The 22703-nt window shown below is 42.1% G+C and overlaps 3 protein-coding genes across 7 annotated transcripts in view; 2 read left to right on the forward strand and 1 right to left on the reverse strand.

The window, feature by feature from the left end:
- Nucleotides 1-1631: 1631 nt before the first annotated feature.
- On the reverse strand, nucleotides 1632-2721 carry ten1 (TEN1 subunit of CST complex). The gene is made up of 3 exons (XM_036549417.1): nucleotides 2238-2721; nucleotides 1921-2078; nucleotides 1632-1781 (listed from the first exon to the last, which is right to left on the reverse strand). The coding sequence occupies exons 1-3, from the start codon at nucleotides 2324-2326 to the stop codon at nucleotides 1639-1641; spliced, it is 390 nt and encodes a 129-aa protein (XP_036405310.1). The 5' UTR covers nucleotides 2327-2721; the 3' UTR covers nucleotides 1632-1638.
- Nucleotides 2722-2830: 109 nt separating this feature from the next.
- Nucleotides 2831-17604, forward strand: acox1 (acyl-CoA oxidase 1, palmitoyl). 2 transcript variants are annotated; one of them, XM_036528113.1, is made up of 14 exons: nucleotides 2831-3111; nucleotides 4092-4251; nucleotides 8627-8787; nucleotides 11711-11818; nucleotides 12040-12159; nucleotides 12348-12463; nucleotides 12743-12912; nucleotides 13365-13527; nucleotides 13896-14086; nucleotides 14284-14460; nucleotides 14658-14763; nucleotides 14861-15004; nucleotides 15280-15486; nucleotides 15913-17604. In XM_036528113.1, the coding sequence occupies exons 1-14, from the start codon at nucleotides 3003-3005 to the stop codon at nucleotides 15961-15963; spliced, it is 1983 nt and encodes a 660-aa protein (XP_036384006.1). In that variant the 5' UTR covers nucleotides 2831-3002; the 3' UTR covers nucleotides 15964-17604. The 2 variants fall into 2 exon arrangements, with proteins under 2 accessions (XP_036384006.1, XP_036383996.1); XM_036528103.1 differs by lacking the exon at nucleotides 8627-8787 and adding an exon at nucleotides 10746-10906.
- A 399-nt stretch (nucleotides 17605-18003) lies between these two features.
- Nucleotides 18004-22703, forward strand: part of LOC118785038 (inactive rhomboid protein 2-like) — a 33402-nt gene continuing 28702 nt past the window's right edge. For 2 of the 4 annotated variants that reach the window (XM_036539566.1, XM_036539582.1), the window contains exon 1: nucleotides 19195-19300. The gene's annotated coding sequence lies outside the window, so the exon portion shown is untranslated. Of the gene's footprint in view, nucleotides 18083-19194; nucleotides 19301-22703 lie in introns of those variants that run through there. The other 2 variants (XM_036539589.1, XM_036539574.1) reach the window with 2 other exon arrangements.

Genomic DNA, 22703 nt, shown 5'->3' on the forward strand with positions numbered 1-22703 from the left:
ATTGTATTGGTAATGTACTTAGAATATACTAGAAAAATATGGTCATACTGAAATATATTTTCAAAACAGATTAAATATCAGTTATGTGCTGAAAGGGTGTATTCAGAATAACTGCAATTTCAAAACAACTACTATGCTTCACTTGTACTTACACTAGCCTGCCTTCTTTATAAAGTATTTGTACAACTGAAAAACATGACAAAAAGAGTCTCAGTTTGGGCCTGCATCCAAGAAATGAAATTTATCATAATAAATAAAATGCATGTATAAGATTTTTAGAAGAAGATCATTTTAGAAAAGAATCAAACCAGTTTGAAATGTATTACAGATGTGGAAATAACTGAAAAAGATATCAGTCCTTCCCAAAAGATACATTTTCAATAATGCAAATTCAAAACAAATACTGTGCTTGACTCATGCCTGTACCTGCTTGTCTCCTTTAAAAGCGCTGAGACTACAAATAGATTCTTTCCATTAGCTATGTTCACTTGTGGTAAGATGGTATCCATGCTAAAAAGGGTGTTGTTTTCATTCATAGCAAGGTGAACAAGAGGTGGGTTGAAAAGCAGGTCAATCTGATACCCAATTTTTCCAGTGTGCAGTTATGCTACTTTTAACATAAATAAAATCGTTTATGGATACAGGAAAGAAGAAACCAGACTGACACAACTGTAAGTTGTTTCAGACACCTGAGCAAAAACTCTCTTAAGATGTGCAAGTAACACCTGTGCTGTAACACTGAATTCATCTTTGAAAATTAAATTCACTGACCAGCAATGTGCCTGTGTATGTTAATGTAAAATCACATTACATATTCTGTCAATCACCAATTGATGCCTTCCTCATCTCCAATAAATTCATTTAAAAGGCAAAAATTAGCAACAGCAATGCCTATTTGCAGAGATGGCACAGTAAACCAATGGTGCCTCATGGGTTAAAACACTTGTAATAAACCAAGAAAGCACAAAGCCATTGACATGAGAAGTCATTTGGTAAGATAATACAGTATTTATTAAGAACTAGGGGTAAGGAGTAAGAAATGGAGGTGACATTCCTGTGTGTTTTCCACTTGTTAACACTCATGAAGTTGCTGGCGGCAAAGTTAATTAATTGAACAAGTATAAACATAACTCAAAGAATGAGGTGGTTCAAATGATTCTGTCTTAAAGAATGCTATGCTGTGATCTAAGGGGGAGCTGCAAGTGATACTGCCTGTGTGTGTAGAAATGAGGACATACTGAAGACAGCACATGAGACTATCAAATTTATCATTGATGTGATGTTTCTCATGTGTTCTTGTACCCAGTACATAGTTTGACCTGAGAATTCATGGTGCACCAAATGTGTACATGATGGCACCTGGCAAATGGAATAATTTATTCACAGGTGCAGCAACACTTTATCCAAGATTCACATCAGTGAAGTCAAAATCAAGAGTTCTCCTATCTATCCTCTGTATTGCCATTTACCTCCTGTCACGGCTATGTAACTTTACAACATGACATATAACACTACATGTCATCTTTAGAAAGTACATCAAGTAATTTCAACACATCACAATCCTGTATCATTATAAGCTTTAATTTACCCATAAGCTAAACATAAATTGTACAGTACTCTAGGATGTGCAGTCCCATATCAGGATGGGGGTGACTGGATGTCTGCTCCACTCTCTCTTTCCTGGAAGTATTTCCTCTGTTCATTGATGGCACTCTGCAGCAAAGCAAGGTCTACTCCATCTACACAGTTCAGCACGCGAGCACGCACCATCACACCCTCGCCTGCCGAGTGGGAGTAGAAAAAATGCACAAATTAACATTAGGGATACAGTTTTGTTGCTTTTTAAAAAAATTATTCATGTGAACTACATAAATTAAATTGCTGTCGTTTTGGGGGCCTTCCACCGCCACATGGACTTACTGTCCGAACTTTCCAGCTCTCCGAGAGCTATGTACTGGGCCCCTATTATAGGCTGAAAAGGCTCCACAAAGCCCGTGTGAATAACCACTTGGTGCTGGGCTGATGCATGGTGGGAAGTGAGGATGGCCTTTGAATCGGCTGGTTGGTAACACAACAATCTGGCCAAAGTAAGAAGAGAGAGGAGAGTGAGCAAAGAATAAAGACTCAATTAAAATATATCAATGGAAAAAACACTACCCCAAATATACATGATGATGTTAGAATATAGATAATGATTCACCACTGTTTGCTTATGAGGAGCAAAAAAGATGGAGCACCTGCCAAATGTTCTCACTGTTGCCCCTTCCTGGACGGCCCCTGCACTTATCTCCCAGGGAAACTGAAAAACACCGGGGGCAGGAAGCATCTCCACGCGGCTGAAAATACACTAAAAGCAGCCTTATTGCTAGTGCCTAAGTGCCCTCCAGTTGCTGTGTTATCCCTGGTTCCATGTGTTTATTGTTCGGCTAAAAGGCTAAAAATTCACCCTGAGTTCTGACGTTAATCAAAACCATGAACAATATATGCACCGAATTTCCCTAAGAATAGAGAAAATACGTGCAGCTCATAACGTCTTCCATGTCGTCTTATGAGAAAGCTGTCCATTGAAATGGAACAGTCTGAATGTACTTCCTTGCCAATACTAACGAAAAACTCACATAATCGAGGCGGAATTTACATAGGTAGCTACCAACAATTTAACGCAAACTTACACTTTCAAGGGATAAATTCAACCACAGCTCTAGCGCACTACACACTTAGTTCCTGGTTGCCCTGTGCGTGCTAGTGAATGGTCATTACGAGAAACGTCATAACCCACATGATAGTGTCTCTACCGGTTTGAAGCCAGGAAGGGGGTAGACATCGCTGGTCAGCTGCGTTTTGAAAGTAGCTAACATACACGGTCTGTACTAGGTGGAGTGTCACTGTCAAGTGGATACTCTACTCTCCGAGGCCTTCGATTTAAACTTTACAGTGCTTACAGCAACCAACATTAAAGTTAACTAGCTAGGTAACTACGTAGACCAGCTTTTGTATTCGCTATGAATCCTGATATCCGCAGAGAACGGGAAAATGCTACTTTCAGCACTGAGATACTTACAAACATTCTAGATGGTGGTCCTGAGAAAACTAAAAGGAGGAGAGAGATCGGTGAGTTTTTGAAGTGGGGGAGAGGGAAGGTGTTACTGGCTGCCTGAGGTGTTTGTTGTTACAGTGGATCAGTGAACTGCAACAACAGAGTCGCTAGCTAGATAGCAAGCCAGCTACCTAGCTGCGTAACAGATAGCTGGAGGGTAGGTAGCTAAGTTTTAGGCAGACCAAAACTTCCAACCTAGATCTAGCTACGTTAGCCAAGTAGTTAAGCATTGTACGTTGACTCTGTACTACTCATTATACTCATTAGTAGTTGACTAACGTTAGCGAGCATAGCTATCACTTGTTAACTTCTTTTGGTAAAGTGAGGGATACCCTGTTAACTTGCTATAACTTACATTTGGTAAACTTTCTGGTAAAAGCAGCTGGCGGTGTTTGCTGTTTGGTTAAATACCGAATCACCTACCTAGCCAACATCTCACACTTGACAGTTTAACTAGTGAGTCCAGATAGATGATATACATGCGTATACATAACACTACACTCTGAAACACAGATTCTGCATACCCACACATGTGCAGGTATTGCACTGTTGCGCACAGCGCTACAGTTCCAGAGTTCATCCAGTACTTATCACATGTTGGACCTTTGCCACATATCATTCACCTCTCAGAACACGCAAATTGATTGCCAGATTATCTGAGTGATTTCGGCTTGGTACTGCCCATATGCTAGAAACTGTTTTCGCAGCGATATTTGCTTTACACCAAAATGTGAACGTTAATTATTATGTAAGGAAAGTAATTAAACTGATTGCTTTGTGTCTAGACCATCCTTCATGTATTAGGTGATGGTCATAATGTAAGAATTCAGTGTCCTGAAGTGCTGTACCACTTTAGTGCTGGGTGTGACTATAGCTCTTGTTCAAATGTTAAACTTTGATCAAGCTCAACACCCTCCTCTTCTGCTCTTCCTTTTTGACTTACACTATCCATTGTGTATAACTTGTCAATACAGTATTCTCTCTGCCCACCCAGAGTCCTTAGTTATCAGTGACCCAGACTTTCAACATGAGGACCTCAACTTCCTGTCCCGCAGTGAGCGGTATGAGGCAGCCGTGAAGAAGAGTGCACAGATGATCTTGAAGTTGAGAGAGTATGGCATCTCTGACCCAGAGGAGATATACTGCTACAAGAGGTAATGAAGCTGTAGCTGACTGGCTTCAGTGAAGGACAGTGGGTTGACTGACCGGCAGTTATTGCGCAATGAATCCTTTGGTCTCAGTCAGACACTGTCCTCAAGATCCTTTACAGGTCCACCTTTAAACAATAACCACTTCCTGTAGGTTCTTTTTCAGTCCCCTGAAATCAGTTGTCAGTGAGGGAAAGCCTTATTTTTAAAGACCTTTCTCCTGACTCACCAGCTAGTGGCGAATATGTCTCCAAGTTAACTCACAGGGCCTTATCAGCTGTCCGTAAATTCTCTGTGATGAAATGGGACGATGTGTTTGTTTGTATAATACAGGAAAATAGTGAATGAAAACAAGATTTTTTTTTTCCATCTTCATTTTCTGTTACACATTACACAGATGCCAATAGTGATGCAGATGGAATCTGTTCAATTATGCATGTGTAGGCATGCACGTTTTGAGCAGTATGATTAAGAAAGCCCATCATCTTCCTTGAGAGGTTGTGTAATACCTTGTCTTCTTTTACATACATTACACAAATGCAGGATCTGCTGGCTCCACCACTTACCATTATGGCTGCCATCATTCCCTTTACTTTGTTTACAATTTGTTTCGAGGAACCTATTCTGTGATGTGTTTGAGTACTATTAATCCAGTGTGAACAGGACCCTCACTATTTGAGCAAGAAAGACTAATTGATTAACATACCTCTTCCTTTCCCAGAGTTCTGTGCACAGACAATGATGGGATAGATAGACCTATCAAAAGCAACAGTTTCCATGTTGTGGTTACAGTGATTCTTGTGCTCAGATTTTGGCATTATGCCAGTCATAGAAACAAAAAAAAATGTCCTTATTATGTTGGTCAAAGATCATAACCGGGCACAATCCTACTCGAAGCAGGGGAAAGGTCAGTGCTGGATTAGAATTATATAAGAGAGTGGGAGTACTAAGGTTTATTTCACTCACACACTTTCCTAGTGTTTTTACTTTTAGATTGGATAAAATATCTACACCTCAGTTCAGGGTGAATTAGTATGTTCTCCAGAATTTGTTAAATTGGCTTTTTAGAGACAGACAAGATGGCACATGCTTTTCTTTGAAATAGTAATACACTGGTAACACTAAGAAGTGGTTGGAAGTGTAACTGCTATATGATGCAGGCGATCGCATCACGCCGGTTCGCCAGGACATGGGGTGTTCCAGTAACCATATGACACTGAAACATTTTAAGCAACTGTTGTGTGGTGAAACATGATAGGTCTTCAAAGGCAGTGCTCCACATAGAGTGCAGACAAGGACAAAGGGGCTGCCGATGAACTGCGTTCTTTGTAAGACTGTGGATCACCTTCTCTCCCTTTGTAGTGACCTGTGGTTTGTGTTTTAACAGGGTAGATCAGTGTTTCTGAATCCTGGTTCTGGGGACCCACAGTGTATGTTGGTTTTCATTCCAGCTGAGCTTTCACTTATTTAGCTTTGATTGAACTGTTACCTGAACATTGCTCTTTATTTGAATAAATAGATATGTTAATTTATATCTCTGTTGTGTCTAGTCTATGTGTAGAGTACAGCTTGTCTAAAGTCCTTTGTGAATGAAATTTTCTGCTACAGATGTGTCTGTATTAATAAGAAAACAGGAAAGTCATTCAACTTTTTTTCTGAATATATGCATCATTGAACAAATTTGATGTAGCTGTCCCAATTAAGTATAATTAGTGGTTCAATTTCTTCATGTACATTACATTATACATCTTGTTGTACATTACATTACATTACGTTGTGATCACGTGGCAGACACTCTTACTCAGAGTAACATACAAAGGTCATCTACAAAGTGGTGTGAGAAACTGTACAAAAAGGAAACCACTAACCACATATGAATTAAGTATCAGTACCAAACATAGTCCTGAGATCACAAGTGCATTAGGTTTGAGCAATGTCACATCATCCTGGCAGAAATAGCTGTTTTTAATGTTACCAGCAGAGAGGGGGTGATGAGAGGGATGCAGTGTTGTTAATGATAATTTCCAAACCATCCTTGTTTCTTAAAATGTTTAAAAAAAAATCATGTGTAATTATCATGTCTGATTTTGCAGACCTAAAGTTGCTAATCAAATTGATCCCCTCTTCATGTGCACTGGACAAGGGCTATGCATGTGCTGCACGCCAGCTTTGTGCATGACACCTGCAAATAAAACGCCACTGCACCAATTCGGCGGTTTTCAGGTTTCAAACAAAAAGGGGAACCTAAAGATCTTAGCGACATCCCTTGATGTGTCTGCAAGCAGCAAGCGTTTGGAAAAGGTGGCAGCACAGTTTACATGGCTACCCGATCGATTTTGCAGGATTCGGACTGGGGGCTGAAACGTGATTGGCAATATGACCTCCCTGGTAGGAGATACTTTACTAAGACTGCCATTTCAGAACTTTTTAAGAAAGTGCAAAGTGAAGACTGCACTCAAGGGGGCAGAATTTTCACTTTGACCAAGGAGATGTTGTCAGGTACGACAGTGACACCGTATATGTCATTAATAGTGCACTTCATTAACTCCAAACAACTTGCGATAATATTTTTGCAGCTTACAACTATTTTTGCAGCTTACAACTGGTAGAAAATGAGGAGCCTGCAGAAAGAGCAAGTTGACATTGGTCTGTTGCAGCATTCTCTGATCGAAGTAGGTTATCATCTCTTTCTGAAGATATTAATAACAACAACAGCTACTACTACTTTACATAGAGTTTTACTTTGGATTGCAGCACCCAATACTCTCAACCAGCATCACGAAGGTGCATTTGAAGAGTAAAAATTGTTGCATAATGTAGGTAATAAGCCATCATTGTAAACAAATGGGGAGTTGATAACTACGCCATTCCAAATACATGCTAACACATATCCTGAAGTAAACCTCCATATAAATAATTACACGTAATCCTGTGGTATACGTCCACATACTGTATATATCTACACATCAGGGGAACTAAAGGTTGCACTTGGGGAGGGGTACTTCACACGTAGTCTGAAGAGGTGGGTCTTTGGTCTGCAGCAGAAGATGACCAGATATATTTTCAACAGTTGATATCTGCAACAGAACTGACAGCATTTATTTAAACGAAGTCAAACAGAGATCAGTGCTCATTTAACAATTTGATCAAACCTAACTATTTCAGAGCTGAGATGGAATGAAAACCAGTATACATAGTGGGTCCACAGGACCAGGATTGGGACGGTAGAGTGTGAGTGTGATCAGATAATGCAGGGACTCAAATTTGAGTGCAGATATTGAGATAAGAACAGAAAATGCAAAACAGTTTACTTTGTGACAATGAAGAGTACAAACTTTGTTAAGGTTTATACTCTTCATTGTCAGTGCCCTTTTTATGGCTCATTTAAAGGTAAGGTTTCAGTTTCCAGTGCTGCTTACCATCTCATTTACATGTTGCCTAAAGCATGTAGGAGCTTGGACTGTACTTACACAGTGTATGTTGGTTGGAAAAAATACACTGGGGTCCAAAATTATTGGGACACTCACTTTTTTCTGAAAACCCACAATATTTTTGCTGCATATTCCATCAGACATTGGGAAAGTCATATTTATGTCAATGTCAATTTCAGCTTCATCTTCTGTGACCATGTTCCAACCTTGTTAGGTTTATATAGGTTTCAGTATGAGTGTTCAATTAGGGGGCAGGGCAACGTTCAATCAGGCCTAATTGAAGTGATGGTCATTTTTGTTCACTTGTCTGCACTCAGTAAGTATGTAGGTACCTTTTAAAATTAAGTTAATGTCATGGAATTGTCAGTTTGTTTGGCAGAATTAATGTCATACATATTATTAAAATGTTGGAAATAAGGGTAGTCATCAGGCAATCGCGTGCCAATCACATAAAGAGATATTTTGAAAATGTTAATAGTTGCCAAAACATGTAACTGTTTTCACCACACCATAAATTAGGTTCGAGTGATAAAACTAATAGCTACATGGACACATCCACACTTAACTACAAAATGCCCAGGTGTCCCAATAATTTTGGACCCTAGTGTAAGTCTTGGGCCAGGTCCTGGACTAAGCAGTTTGACATCCCAAACCAGCTGAGCAAATTGTGGTGAAACATTTTTCTGTTGGATTGCCCATAATATAGCAAAATGTCAGTGTCAGAACTACTGTTAAACTGTGCACTTGCTCTACCTGAATGGGGCAGGAATGCACACACATGCATACACTGACAGTAATAGTATTGACATTTGATATTTTAAGGTTAAATCCCTCTCTTTTTCCACGTGTCCCTCAGGCTTCCAGACCTTCAGCCCTTCAGCTGTTTGGATTGCAGTTTGCTCAGACCCTTGAGCTCAGTCTTCATCTGTGTGTCTGTCTGTCCCCTTCAGTGTCATGAAAGGGCTTCACCATGAGGCCCTGGGTCTCCACTACGTCATGTTCTTGCCCACCCTGTACAGCCAGTGTGACGCAGAGCAGCGCAGAAAGTGGCTCCCTCTGGCAGAGTCCTTCAAGGCCCTGGGCACCTACGCCCAGACAGAAATGGGGCACGGTCAGTCTAACGCAGGGGGAAAAAAACTCTGGCAGCCGCGGTGGAGAACCTCAGGCTTCCACATTGCCTTTGATCAGCAGGCAGCGTATGCAGGGTGTGGTGCTCTGGGGAAACTCTGCTCCTTTGGTGGAAGGGGGGGGGGAGTTTTGTGGTTTTGTTGGAACCGTGAGGCTGTTGTCGTTGGAGAAATGGGGTTCCTGCAGGTGTTTGACAGATCTCCGTAGTTTGTATTTCTGTCTCACTTGTCCATAAGTGTCACTCTTACTTGTTCCATGTAACACTAACAGTAGTTTCTAATTTTGTTTTAATATTTTATCAGTTATCATTAATACTGATTATTATTTCAGACTAACTGCTTGCAGGTTTTCCTTAAAAATGCACTCATGGTGCCACTGGACCCACTGTAATCATGCCTTTTAAAGATGGGCAAAGGAAACTGTGGAGGTAAAAAACAAAAGGAGGCTTAATCTGGATGAAGACTGAAGAATAAGAAGACCAAAATATCAAACTGGAGGCTTATGTGGGAATCCTCTTCTACTGAAGCAACCATTGAAATGGACCTGAATCTTTTAGATCATTAACTATTTCTGTCTGCCATCTCTCTACCAACCTTTATCCCCCATCCCTTTATCCCTGTTAGTAGTAAAGGGTAGTCCTCTGTCTGTGAGCGTGTCTTTTTGTCTGCATTTGATTGCAAAGCGTTGATTTTTTTTTTTAAATCCCTTTTTCTTGAATCTATGACTTGCAAATCATTAACTTTTCCTTGGTAGAACTGGAACTTTTTCAATGAATGTCCTTGAATCTGAAATTGGAAGTTAATGAACAGCATATTGGATCATTTTATCTGGGTGACGTTTGTGCTTGTAGTGGCTAAAATGGCTGGTTGTGCGTGAATTAGTAACTACAATTTGCAGAGAGTTTTATTTAGTTTTATTCCGGGAGACCCCATATTAACCTCTGTTTTACAGCTGTCAGAAACAATACAGAAAACTTAAGAGAGGGTTTGAGTCTGTAAATATACCATTTTCATTCCAGGACAGAGAGAACTTGAATTATGGCCATTTAGGCCTAGCCATTCTTTTGTCTGTGTCTGAGTTGGGCTCAAAATGGACTGTTGTCTGGGAGTCTGAAGCATTTCCACAGATAATATTACAACATTGTTAACCTACAGGGCTCACTGTACTGCTAGGGTTCAGTTTGGTCTGTGCCAAATTTCACATGATACCTCCTCCTTGCAGAACACCTTCTTTGAAGTATAACATTTTGTTCCTTTCATGGTACTCTGACTCCCCAGGTCTCCTATTGTAAATGTAGGGGCTATATGGATATTCTAATTCTTATTTTTTTATTTCAAGTTGCTCAGCGATGTGCTGGTGCAACAGCATGGTACAGTGATGACTTGCGTGATGTATGTGCACTGATTTTAAATCTTGCTCCCCCAGTCACGCTTTGCCTTCTTAATTAAAATTTCCAGAATTTCAGGTGCATGTACACAGGTGGCTCTGCTTTTGAATGGTCATTTTTCCCCACTGACATTCATTGTTTGCTTTTGGCCACAAATAAAATGGTTTTCTGTATCAATATTTGATGAAAATGTTCACTTTAAGTAATTTGTTCAATCAGCACTTAGCACTCACTTGCATGACCTCCTCACAAACTGATTTTTTGTTTCTTTTCTCTTTTGTTTTCTGGTGACCTTTCCTGTTCATATCCATCCACTGGGCCTATCCCACTATCCTTTGCCATTCCAAATCTCTGTTCCTCCTTCTCATGCAAATCTGTTACCTTCCACATGGCTCCCCTCCCTTGCTTGGAAACACTGCCACCATCATTGCTTTCTTCATCCCTCACTGTCTCTTTCTGTACTGCACTCTGTGGCATAAAACCTCTCTCCCTTCTCCTTGTCTGTACCTCGCACATCCCCAAAAACTTCCCTCCCCCCTGGTCCTGCTCCCCAGCTGTGTGCACCGTGGGCGACCGGAGCCCCTCGACCTGCACCTGGGGATGTTCCTACCCACCCTACTGAACCAAGCCACGCCCGAACAGCAGGACACCTTCTTCATGCCTGCCTGGAACCTGGAGATCATCGGCACCTACGCGCAGACAGAGATGGGCCACGGTAACAGAGCTGGCAACGGCAGATCGAGTTTACCCCCAATAAGGCATCTGCTCTGCGGGAATGGCATGCCATGTGACACCAGTAGTTTTAAATACTGTGTCAGACGCCCCCAGAACTTAAGTGAAGATCATACTTATCGGTGGCACTGTAAAAGTACTCAAGGTCTGGGCTCAGCATACTGCTTTCAGAAGCGGCACTTGGGGAGTGTCATAAAGATTTCACTCTGGCTGACTGGCTTGGACAAATCTGGTTTCTACCCTGGTTTTTGTTTTAAAACAAACCCTGACACTTTAAACAACTGGAACAACTGCTGCACCTGATATATTATGTGTACTGACACTGTGGTGCTTTGTTTGGATTGAAATTCCAAACTGGACTGTGTTCTTTTTTCCTCATGTTACCACTCTATATTCCTCCACTCTTGCTGTAAACCATAGACATGATGTTACGTTTAATGTAGTTTACTGGAAGCCGTGAATCTAATCTTGCATGTCAGAATGTTTCTGTCTTTCTGTAATATTTGCCTTTGGTTGCTGTCAAACACCTACAACATCTGTAACCCCTGAATATGTTCTAAGTCCATGGTTTCGGCAAGCTTCAAAACATGAAAATTACCAAAGAATCAATTAACTAGTCGGGAAATTCTGATGATCAGCTTTGACCTTTGAATTATAATGCTTTGCTTTTGCTGCTCAGACAGGAGCCGACTGTATTAACAAGTATCTCTCTCTGTCTCTCCCTCTTTCTCTCTGTTTCTATTTGTACGGGATTCTTCGTGTGCTACTTGTCCTTTTTTCCCCCCAGGGACCCATATTCGCGCCCTGGAGACCACCGCCACCTATGACCCGTCCACCCAGGAGTTTGTGCTGAACAGTCCCACGGTCACTTCCATTAAGTGGTGGCCAGGAGGATGTGAGTAACAATCCCCTGTCCCTGGTCCACGTTGGGAGCCAGACAGCTTCTGCTCTGCATGACAGAGAAGCCTGTCGGTGTACTGCAGCACCTTCTTAGGAGTAGTAATGCACAGTGTGGTCGTAGGAAGCAAAGTTCCAATATTGTTTACGGCATTGAGTTTGCATTTGGTGAACCAAGAATCCTGTGAGTGAGTGATCCCGTTCTCCGTCCTTCTCCAGTGGGGAAGACCTCCAACCATGCCATAGTCCTGGCACAGCTGCACACCCAGGGGAAGTGTCATGGACTGCATGCTTTTATTGTGCCCATCCGCGATATGAACACTCACATGCCCCTGCCAGGTACCCACTGCTCTGTCATGCTGCTTTGTGTATGCATACGTGTGTGTGTGTGTGTGTGTGTACGTACGTGTGTGTGTGTGTGTGTGTGTGTACGTACGTGTACGTGTACGTGTACGTATGTGTGTGTACGTGTGTGTACGTGTGTGTGTGTGTGTGACGAAACATCACTTTTCCTCTCTACTCTTCAGGAGTGGTGGTGGGTGATATTGGACCCAAATTTGGCTTTGACGAGGTTGACAACGGTTACCTGAAGCTGGATAACGTCCGAATCCCACGGGAAAACATGCTCATGAAATATGCAAAGGTCAGCATCTAGAGATGTGTGAGACGTGCACTGCAGCACACAGTCAGTAACAAACAGGCACTGAGAAATGAACACTGGAGGGCAGGCACATCAGATAGAGAAGACTGACTTGCAATACAGTGCATAACGTACCTTCCAATAGTGACATGTGTCTACCAGCTTGTTTTAATGACGGTAAGATTTTAACATGTCATGATTTTCCAAATTCATTCCCCTAGATCCTGTTAATTCCCCACTCCTGGTACAGTCTCAGAGTTGTTTCGCCTGTGTTCCCTTCAGGTGGAGCCGGATGGGACCTACGTGAAGCCTCCGAGTGACAAGCTGACCTACGGCACCATGGTGTTCATCCGTTCCATGATCGTGGGGGAGTCGGCACGCGCCCTGGCCAAATCCTGCACTATCGCCATCCGCTACAGCGCCGTCCGCCACCAGTCGGAGCTGCGGCCAGGGTACCAGACGCATGAACGCAAGCGCAACGGCACAGGCTGCACTTTATAGAGCACTGTGCGCACATACCTGTGCAACCGTACAGCGCCCTGCGTATTTATCCATACCCCTGACTAAACTGAAACAAAATATGGGCCCTTTCATGAAAAAAAAAAAGATATTTGATCATTTTTCTACTTAAAATGGTTTTAAAAATGTTATCAGTTAATTTAATAGTATTGCGTTGAGTGAATTTTAATGAAGAAAACATGCGGGTCACATTTATTTGCATGTTTAAAACAAAATCTGACAAAACCAGTCTACACCAGCGTTATACTTGTTGGAAGTTCAGTGAAGTGAAAGGGAACTATACAGACGCATCCTAAGGCTTCCTGTTTCTCTGGGGTATAAAAGGAGGTAACACACCTGCGTTGTCATGCTATCGATGACTCCCTGTCTCTCTGCCCGCCCACAGTGAGCCTGAGCCACAGATCCTGGACTACCAGACCCAGCAGTATAAGCTCTTCCCTCTGCTGGCCACTTCCTATGCCTTCCACTTTGTGGGCCAGTACATGAACCAGACGTACCACCGCATCACCGGAGACATCAACCAGGGTGACCTGAGCGAGCTACCCGAGGTACAGCCCCATCCCTCTTCCCTAAATATGAGCACACCCCTACTCATTTGGGGATGGCATTGCAGCATATTGGTTAAGGAGCAGGACTCGCAACCGAAAAGTTGCCGGTTCGATTCCCCGCTTGGGCACTGCTGCTGTACCCTTGGGCAAGGTACTTAACCCAGACTTGCCTCAGTAAATATCCAGCTGTATAAATGGATGACATTGTAAAAAAAAAAAAACTGTAGCCGATATAAGTCGATCTGGACAAGAGCATCTGCTAAGTGCCAATAATGTAATGTAATGTGAAGTGTGTTAGTTATTTTAAGGCGGTGTACATTTCCAACACGTGGTGCATCAGTACGACTGTTCCCCCCCCTCCCCGCCAGCTGCACGCGCTGTCGGCGGGCCTGAAGGCCTTCACCACGTGGGCGGCCAGTGCGGGGATTGAGGTGTGTCGCATGGCCTGCGGGGGCCACGGCTACTCCCGCTGCAGCAGCCTGCCGGACATCTACGTCACCTTCACGCCCACCTGCACCTACGAGGGCGAGAACACGGTCATGATGCTGCAGACGGCCAGGTGAGCTCGCCTGACACAGCTGTGGGGTGCCGTGGACCCCTACAATCTGTCAGATAACGCCAGATACTATAAGGCACGGCAAAAATATGCACATTTCCCCACAGTGCCGACGTAAGGACACACGGAAATAAAAGAATGGAGCTTAACGATGCATGCACTCGGTACAGTGCACTCATGCCTTGTCCCTCCTCCGGCAGATACCTGGTGAAGAGCTACAAGCAGGCCAGCGCAGGTCAGCAGCTGAGTGGCATGGTGTCCTACCTGAACAGGCCTGAGAGCAGACTGCAGCCCCAGCCCGTCTCTGCTCGCCCCACTGTGGTCGACACCAGTGACCTCGCCAGCCTGGTGGAGGCCTACAAACTTCGGGCTGCCAGGTGAGCGGTAGGAAGTGGAGGGGCGCGCTGTTACACCCCGTGGGTCTGTGTGTTTCTCAGCGGCGTCCAAGTTTGTAGACTCCTCTTTGAAAGGGCAAAAAGAGAGCATTAGATGTGGTATATTTGTGTCAGTCACTAAGGGGCAGCTGCACTTTTAACCTTTTCATTACTAATCTGAGATCTGTGTGTGCCCATAGGCTGGTTGAAGTTGCGGCCAAGAACCTGCAGGTGGAATTGCAGCACAGCAAGAGCAAGGAGGACGCCTGGAACAACACCTCTATCGACCTGGTCAGAGCATCCGATGTAAGTGGCCGGCCTGTAATGCACTTTAGGGTTGATGTTGTGGAAAGGGACATTTGAACTACTCTGATCTCCCTTCTCTTTCTCTCTCCCCCCAAAGGCGCACTGTCATTATGTGGTGGTGAAGTTGTTTGCAGCCAAGCTGGGGGAGGTGGGAGACACAGCAGTGCACTCTGCTCTCAGCACTCTGGCTCTGCTCTACGCTTTGCAAGGGGTCACCCAGCACTCTGGGGACTTTCTACAGGTAACCAACACAGCCCACATCAACCGGAGGTGGGGGGTGACTTGAAGAAAACTGAGCTTATTAGGTTAATGTGTACAAAGTATTGTGAAAAAAAAAAATCGATTTAGAGCAAGACAATAAATAACATGCAAGTTCATCATTGAAATCAGAAACAAGCAGCTGTGGTCATTGGCTGTAACCAGCTGCTTTATTGTGATGTCACATGATCTCTCTCTACAGCCACTCCCTCACAGCACTTGTGTAAGCAGTGGCTCTCTTTCCCTCTGCCCCCCCAGGCTGGCCTGCTGACTGTGCCCCAGCTCTCTCAGATCTCCCAGCGTCTGAAAGAGCTCCTCGCCCAGCTGCGGCCCAACGCCGTGGCTCTGGTGGACGCCTTTGACTACCGCGACGAGATGCTCAACTCCGTCCTGGGCCGCTATGATGGCAACGTCTATGAGCACATGTTCGAGTGGGCCAGGAAGTCCCCTCTCAACCGCACAGAGGTGAGAATTCACAGTCAAAGCAGTTTGGAGAGGAGGGGGAGGGGTTTGTGATGCTTGTGATGAGCAGGTTGCAGTAGATTTTCCGGTTTTGACTAATATGGATTCATTACAGAACCCCACAATAAGTGAACAACTGTTATAATGCACTGCATGTTTGCATGTAGTTGGAAGAGTACAGCTGTAGCCACTTTACAGCCAAAGGGGGATCGCTAGAATGTAACATATATTCAGTATTCAGTATGTTACATGACACTAACAACACTATGTTAGTGAATATTTGTGCAGTAAGGTTTTGAGGAGAAACTTAACTACTTAGCTTCCCATAGATTCCATATTCTTCTGTTGTGGGACAATAGTGTGGACATTACCGCTGCCTGCATTTTGAGCAGATTCTTACTATGTCTTTGTCTTTATCCCTACCCCCAGGTTCATGAGTCCTACCACAAGTACCTGAAGCCCCTGCAGTCAAAGCTGTGAGATGCTGACGGTTTACTTCCAGGCATCCATCCAATTACAGCAGCACACTAACAAAACTAATTCTGAAATCACAAACTTTCTTTAAGCTACTGCTGCCCCCACTGACCTGAGGTGCCAGCATACCTTACTTGCAAATAATCTTTCTCTGTTTGTGTCCCTGAAGGAAGTGGTACGATATACATTACAGGTGGCTGCAGGGGCCGTGCAGGAGTTAAACAGTGACGCAATGGATATTACTCATATTTTCACATTTCCTGGCTGACTGTTGTAATTGTGCTGCTTTCAGCTATTTTGTTTGGACTTGATAATATGTAATTATCCTGACCATCCTGAACATGGCCAGTTTTTTTTTTTTTTTTGGTTGCTAACTTTCAATACGTTCCACTTTCCTTTAAGTGAATGTGAGTGCGCAAGAGACAATGAGTGATTGCAGGACGTGAGTGGTTATGGTACGGTAGAGCCTGGTCTTTTAGACACGAATGACAAGAATAAAGAATACAATTAGGGTAATTGACGTTGCAGGTGCACAAAGTGTTGGGAACTTTGAGGGATTTCTTTTACCCGGAATGAAAGTGTTGTTTCTGATCCATCTTAAATGACTTAAAATTCGTCCCTGTGGCAGAGTTCTGGAATGTTACGGATTCTCGCTTGTGGTCCATGTAACATCACATTTGCTCTTGATTATCATCATATTTATGATTCAGATGATTTGTGATCCCAATTAAAAACTAAATTATTTGCCTTTATTTTAGAATATTGGATACTAAAGTATGGCAGTGGTGTAAATTTGAATGAAAATCTAGAGTGATGGGTGTGCCTTGAACATACAAGTAGCATTACGGGTGCAAACGTAATGCTGAATCAAGATGTCGCTGTATTCTGTGGACACCACAGCACGAAACCGGAAATATGTCCTAATAAATGCCTTGCACACAGTAGAGATATGGTGCAGTGGGTTTCACAAACCCATTCAGACAAGTCTTTCAATCCTAACTATAGATGAGAAACAGTGAAAATCCAGCCCATCTCTTCATTTAATCTAAACGATATGATGTAGTAGGAAGTTACACATGGCAGTGCCTGTTGGTCATCATTGTATTCAAAATATGAATCTAAACCTTACAATCAATGTTGAGGTTCTCTTTAAACTTGATTATGGCTACTTTTTTCTGTAGTTTCAGAACAGGTTTTGTAGCACAACATGTATAATCTAGTTAGGTGAAGCAGGGATCTTGCTCATGTACTGTGAACCCAGTATCATAGTGGAGACTTTACAACCAAATGACCATGCAGACTAACCAGCTGCTTTTGATTATTTTTTGGGGTGAGTGATTGTTTAGAAAAAAAATCAAATGCTGTCAGATGCTGGGAGGTTGAACAAGTGATTTATGTTTGTCTGTCAAAACTCTGAATCTGAGAAACACTGTGTGTTCATTTCTGTCCTTTTGTTCTCAGACGTTATCCGTTAAATTGCTCGAGAGGTTTAATCAGTAATGTTTATGTTCTCCAGCGTTCTGACTATTCCAATTCATCTGCTACCGATTCTCCAGTTGTGGTCTGTAGAATGAATGATAATGGGATAGTATAGAATGAAAATCCAGAGACATTGTATTTACAGAATTAATTTTAACTGTTGTACTGTATGGCCTTGTCATGCTGAGTTGATATTAATAAATTAAAAAGAAATTGACTGTGTCCATGTCAACAATATCTTAAACCGTTCAACAGGCTCAACTGGAAACTTTGTGTACGTCTCCAAACAAATGTCCACTAGATGGCAGTAAAAGATGAGAAATGTGTTGTGCCAGATGGTTGAATTATTCCAACTGAAACTGGTCGGAACTAACCTCCTAACATTGTTACAGATGTCAAGTAAGATTTATAGACATGATTTATTTCCTTGTACCCCATACATCTTTTTAAAGAATACACCGCGAATCTCTATGGCGCTGGCGCTCCCTTGCGGTCACAATGTCGAATTCCGAAAGTGTTATTACTCAGCTCGGGAATGGGCGTGTTCATTTGAATGAAAACCGCAAAGAAAGGTGAAGGAACCTCGGTGCATAAGGAACCCATCTTTTACGTTCACTGTCTTCCCAATTTTCTGACGACGCGTAGGGTGAGTATATTGTATTTTTAAGTTTACCAGGATAAAAGTGCTTGCTGGTTTTCACTCCTCGGTTTGAAGTTTTGAAAGTTGTCTTCTGATACAGTGTATATAGCGAAAGATACCATAGTGTTTGAGAGTGTAATGTTTTTTTCCCCACCGTGCCAAATTTCTTTCTACGGTGGGAATACATGTGACAACCCACAGAAGAACCCGCTGTGTTAAAGAAACCATCAGAATGAGAAAAGCTAGTTCATGCTTTAAAAATGTTATCTTTTTGATCATAGCGGCCACACGGCACGAGACTGTTTGTTACATTCAATAACAAAAATAAACATATGCTACACTTTTATCGCAATTATCACAAAAACATTTATAGCTGGATACAAAGGAAACAAATTTAAACAGAATTATACTGAGTGTAGGAAAGTTGGAAAATACTTTTGGCTGTTTTTATCCTTAACCTAAACTAAAAAACAAAACAAAAAAACAAACATAAATTCAACCGCGCTGAAGGCCAGTTGCAGGGACCTTAGCAATACCTTTTCAAACAACGAGTCTATGCTAATTGGCACCGAAATGCCTGTTCCCATTGCTCAGAGATGAGGAACAGCTGCTCCAGTTGTGACAGTTCAATTGTCTGGTGGACCAACACGATTAAAGGTCGTGAAATTGGTCTAAGGAGGGTGGGTGCAGATTCCATTCAACTAGATAAAAATAATCCGCACCCATTGCATACCAATTGTTAGGGACTCTACAAGAGCAGCAGCAATGGTGCTGTTTGCTCACTGACCATTCTCGCTTGCGCTGGAGAAGCCTCACTTTTCTCTCAACGTCATTTTCACAAAAGACCTCTGAGTGGTGTTGCCAGGGTTGGGATTTGGAGAGAGGGGGGACGATAACAACTGTATTAATAAAACAGTGTGCAGATGAAAACAACAGATAACCACATTTAGAATTAAATGAAAAAAACCTTTCCCACGCTTCTTAAATACGTTGTATTTACATGTGATCGCCCTACGCGGATCAAACCAGAAGTGCCATATAAGATTAAATGCATGCTGTTTTTTTCAGGTAGGCCATAAGCACAAACTCCTCCCTCTTTCGTCCGAGTAATTGTTCCGAGAAGGGAAGTGAGAATGCGAAGTCACACTATTACTTTGCTCAAGGAGAGAAAGACTCATAGAATAGAACCTTGATAGAAGACGCTGGCCAGGGTTTCTTTTTGAGGTGAGAAGTGTGTTTTGTTCAAATGTTTGGACTTTTCAAAAGGCGGAGAAGAGCGATTTGGGTGTCCTAGCACTTGCGGTTCCGTGGAATAACCATAGAGACCACATTCTTTCCCAGTTACTGAAGAAAATCAAGCATGCAATTATTTCAGACCATGACGAAGGGTCTTGTTTACATATAACGTGGATTTAAGAAATGTTTTGAAATTATTGGCATGGATTTTTTTTCGAAGTATTTCAGAATTCATAAGTGAAATGTGTCATGGTTACCTGATATATGTGCACGATTATGGGTGGAACACGCTGGAGTCTGGCGCACATGTATTGTTACTTTAACTGACGGCGAACAGTTTTATTTGAGACATCATTTTTTGTTTCTTATAAACTAAACAGCCACACGGTTTTCACAATTGCCACCGTCTCCTGTTCCCACGACTTTATTTAGTAAAGAATGTGCCGTCGGTTTGTTGACGCGACAAACGATATCTCATTCTATGCCCGAGCTAACTTCGAATCAGGTAAATTGACTTCTGAATAACACTGACAAGCTCAAGGTACATTAATTTATAATTCCACAACTCAAATTAAAAACAAATGTTCTAACACAGCTTGAGCACATTGAAATGCAAGTTTGAAGCGCAATCCTTGTAAATCAGTTGCGTTTTTAAAGAGTGATGCCCACGGTCTGTAGTTCCTGACTTGGCTTCGATTCGTTTCATAGCGGATTTCATCTACGGACCATTCTTGTCTGTATTCTGTCGATTGACAGTAGTGGTAATGAGATGAAAGATCTGTAATCTGATCTCTGTAGTGAAGGTATCCTGTAATCTGTTGCCATTGGACGCTTTTTTTTTAAAGTAGGAAGCCAAATATGAAATCAAAATTATATTTATCAGATTAACGAGGGCGACAAACAGCATTAGTTGAAACAGATATAGTGCACAAAGCACAGTTTAAATGAAAATGTCAATTTACCAACTGCAGCTACAGCAAATATGACTATATTTTACAGTTATAAAGCCCAGTTAAATTTAAAGCATTCTAAGAATTTACAGCGTGTATATCGATAAACAGTAACCCGCATAGTACAGAACTTTACTAATCCATATACTGAAACAAGTAAGCTGCTAGCTACATGTATTTCCCTGAAGGTAAATGAGGGAAACAAGGAGTGAAGATTGTTGTATCGTCTCATTATCTATAAGATGATACAACGTAACGACCCATGAATTTAACTCACTTGTTTACTTGTATGTATGCTGGTTTGATTATTGAAGACAGAAATTGGCTGATGTCACTCCCATTATAGTTATGCTTTGCATTAGCAAGGTAGCAAGATGTTTTGTACCTTTGACTTGAATCTATGAATCTATGAATACATGTGGTGTTGGATAAATACATCTGACAAAAAAGTATCTGATGATAAAATGGTTATATGCAGTTTCATCTATTGGGTTTAAATTACATGGGTGCTTGTTTGTGGGACTTAAACTGTAAATAACTTGGACACATATTTGCACTTCCATTGTAAGTGTTGTCACGATGCTGCAGCGTCCCCGGGGGGTTGGCAGATGAACGGACCACACTGGGGAACGAACCTGCACTCCCCCCCCGCACTGGCTCTTTGCAACTGTAAGTAACGAACCTGGACCCTTTGGAACATGGTTTGGTGATTAGCAAAATAGTAACATTTCCGTCATGCTCGTTCCTTGTTACTCTTTCCTCTTAGCAAAGAGACCAGTATTCAAACCACGTAGGGTCATCAGCCTTCTCTGATTGACTCATATTCCACCCATGAGACTGATAGAGCTGCCTGAGTGGGTGCAAGGTTAGCCAGCTTTCCTGGGAGCTGAATCCACACTGCATGCAGGCATGCTACTACAGTGGCTAAGGGCTAAGGGCTATGACTCCTTGGCAAAGCTGTAGATGGAGCTCTGATGTGCTCTGTGTTATTGTATAGTCAATATGCAGTCCCAGACGTGATCATACTTATCAAGATGCAGTTACCTTCTAATCACAACTGTTAAATTCAGTAGCCAGAGATGCAAAGATCTAAGACTCTATCAGTAAACATTTAATGTCTTCTCAGTCCTCTTCAGGGGCACTTCACTTTTGCATATGGCATGGTCTTAACGTTACTGAAATCAAAACTGAAAGCAGTTACAACAGTCATTCCACTACTGTAAGGCCAATGACTTCACAATTGTGTCTCAGAGGGACTTACAGTGGTTTTTACATTATTTATCCACGTAACAGACTATAATGCAAAGTGACATGCTAAGGGGGTTCTTACATACTCACTCTCGCATTTTATGTGTGTGTATATATATATATATATATATATATATATATAATATATGCGCACACACACTTTTTTCCTTAGTGGTTCTGTACTATAACAGTCTTCTACCTCTGACCTTGACACCAGGTACAACTGTTGTGGGCCGTGTGTGAGAATGCAGGGCTTAGACAGACTGGGATTACTGGGGAGATTTCTTCTCCTATCCTTTTCAATTTCCTCTTCGTGAAGTACAACACTGGAAAATACCATGAGTAACGTAGTTACTGCCTACAAGAAAAAGAATAATTCCAGAGATGTCACACTCCAGTTCTGTAGTTTCAGGAGTCTCATTGGTCATACATACAGCAGGAAGGCAGTAAAGTGACCTTTGCACCCAATGCATTAATTCAACGTTGGGAAAAGTGCCAAAACAGCCAGCATTGGTGCTATCCTGGTCATGAAGGACACAACCACAGAACAGAGCTGCGAAAAGAAATCTATCAGAGGAGACTCTTGCTTTCTTGGAATCAGGTTATATGTTGAAATCACAGCATTGACAATACCTGTTTTTCTGGAGTCAAGGTGTTGATAAATTTATGTAAAATAAGTACTAATTCATACAAGAGTAGACTTTTTTGTAGATTCTGATGAAAAATATAGCCATGTTGTACAGACCCAGTTTTTATACACAGATTCAGCTGTTGTGAAGTTTACTTTTAAGTAGTGTCTTTTTCTTCTGGGGTGGACCTGTGGTGTCTGGGGCCTGTGGCTGCCTTCATGTTGCCTGGTGTCTTTAATATGACCTAGAAAGGTCAATTAATAATTCTTCCTTGTACAAAAGAAGTGCATTCACAAATATGGTTAAAATCAACAATATCCCTGAGTTATGCTTCCAGGAAAATTGATATTTTCACTAATTTCTTAAGACTATTTTATGAAAAGACCTGAAGCCTGATTTAGAGACATTTCACTTTTCACTGTCAGAGGTTGTTTGGTACTTTTAGAACACCTGCACTCGACACAGACAGTTCTGTTAAGTTCTGTTACACCACTGAACACCTGCTGGAGAATTTATCAAGCATGCTGAGGAAAAAGCAGTTCTGTTTTTGTAAAACCTAATTAT

The sequence above is a fragment of the Megalops cyprinoides genome, chromosome 1 (assembly GCF_013368585.1).
Source record: "Megalops cyprinoides isolate fMegCyp1 chromosome 1, fMegCyp1.pri, whole genome shotgun sequence".
Taxonomy (NCBI): Eukaryota; Metazoa; Chordata; class Actinopteri; order Elopiformes; family Megalopidae; genus Megalops; species Megalops cyprinoides.

Excerpts from the sequence above, each read along its gene's own strand:
- ten1 (XM_036549417.1), bottom strand. The coding sequence starts at position 2,326 with ATGCTTCCTGCCCCCGGTGTTTTTCAGTTTCCCTGGGAGATAAGTGCA. Across the intron at positions 2,079-2,237 it reads ACAGTGAGAACATTTGGCAG|ATTGTTGTGTTACCAACCAG; the intron begins GTGCTCCATCTT and ends TACTTTGGCCAG. Across the intron at positions 1,782-1,920 it reads AGAGCTGGAAAGTTCGGACA|GCGAGGGTGTGATGGTGCGT; the intron begins GTAAGTCCATGT and ends CCCACTCGGCAG.
- acox1 (XM_036528113.1), top strand. The coding sequence starts at position 3,003 with ATGAATCCTGATATCCGCAGAGAACGGGAAAATGCTACTTTCAGCACT. Across the intron at positions 13,528-13,895 it reads ACCTGAGCGAGCTACCCGAG|CTGCACGCGCTGTCGGCGGG; the intron begins GTACAGCCCCAT and ends CCTCCCCGCCAG. Across the intron at positions 14,764-14,860 it reads ACCTGGTCAGAGCATCCGAT|GCGCACTGTCATTATGTGGT; the intron begins GTAAGTGGCCGG and ends CTCCCCCCAAAG.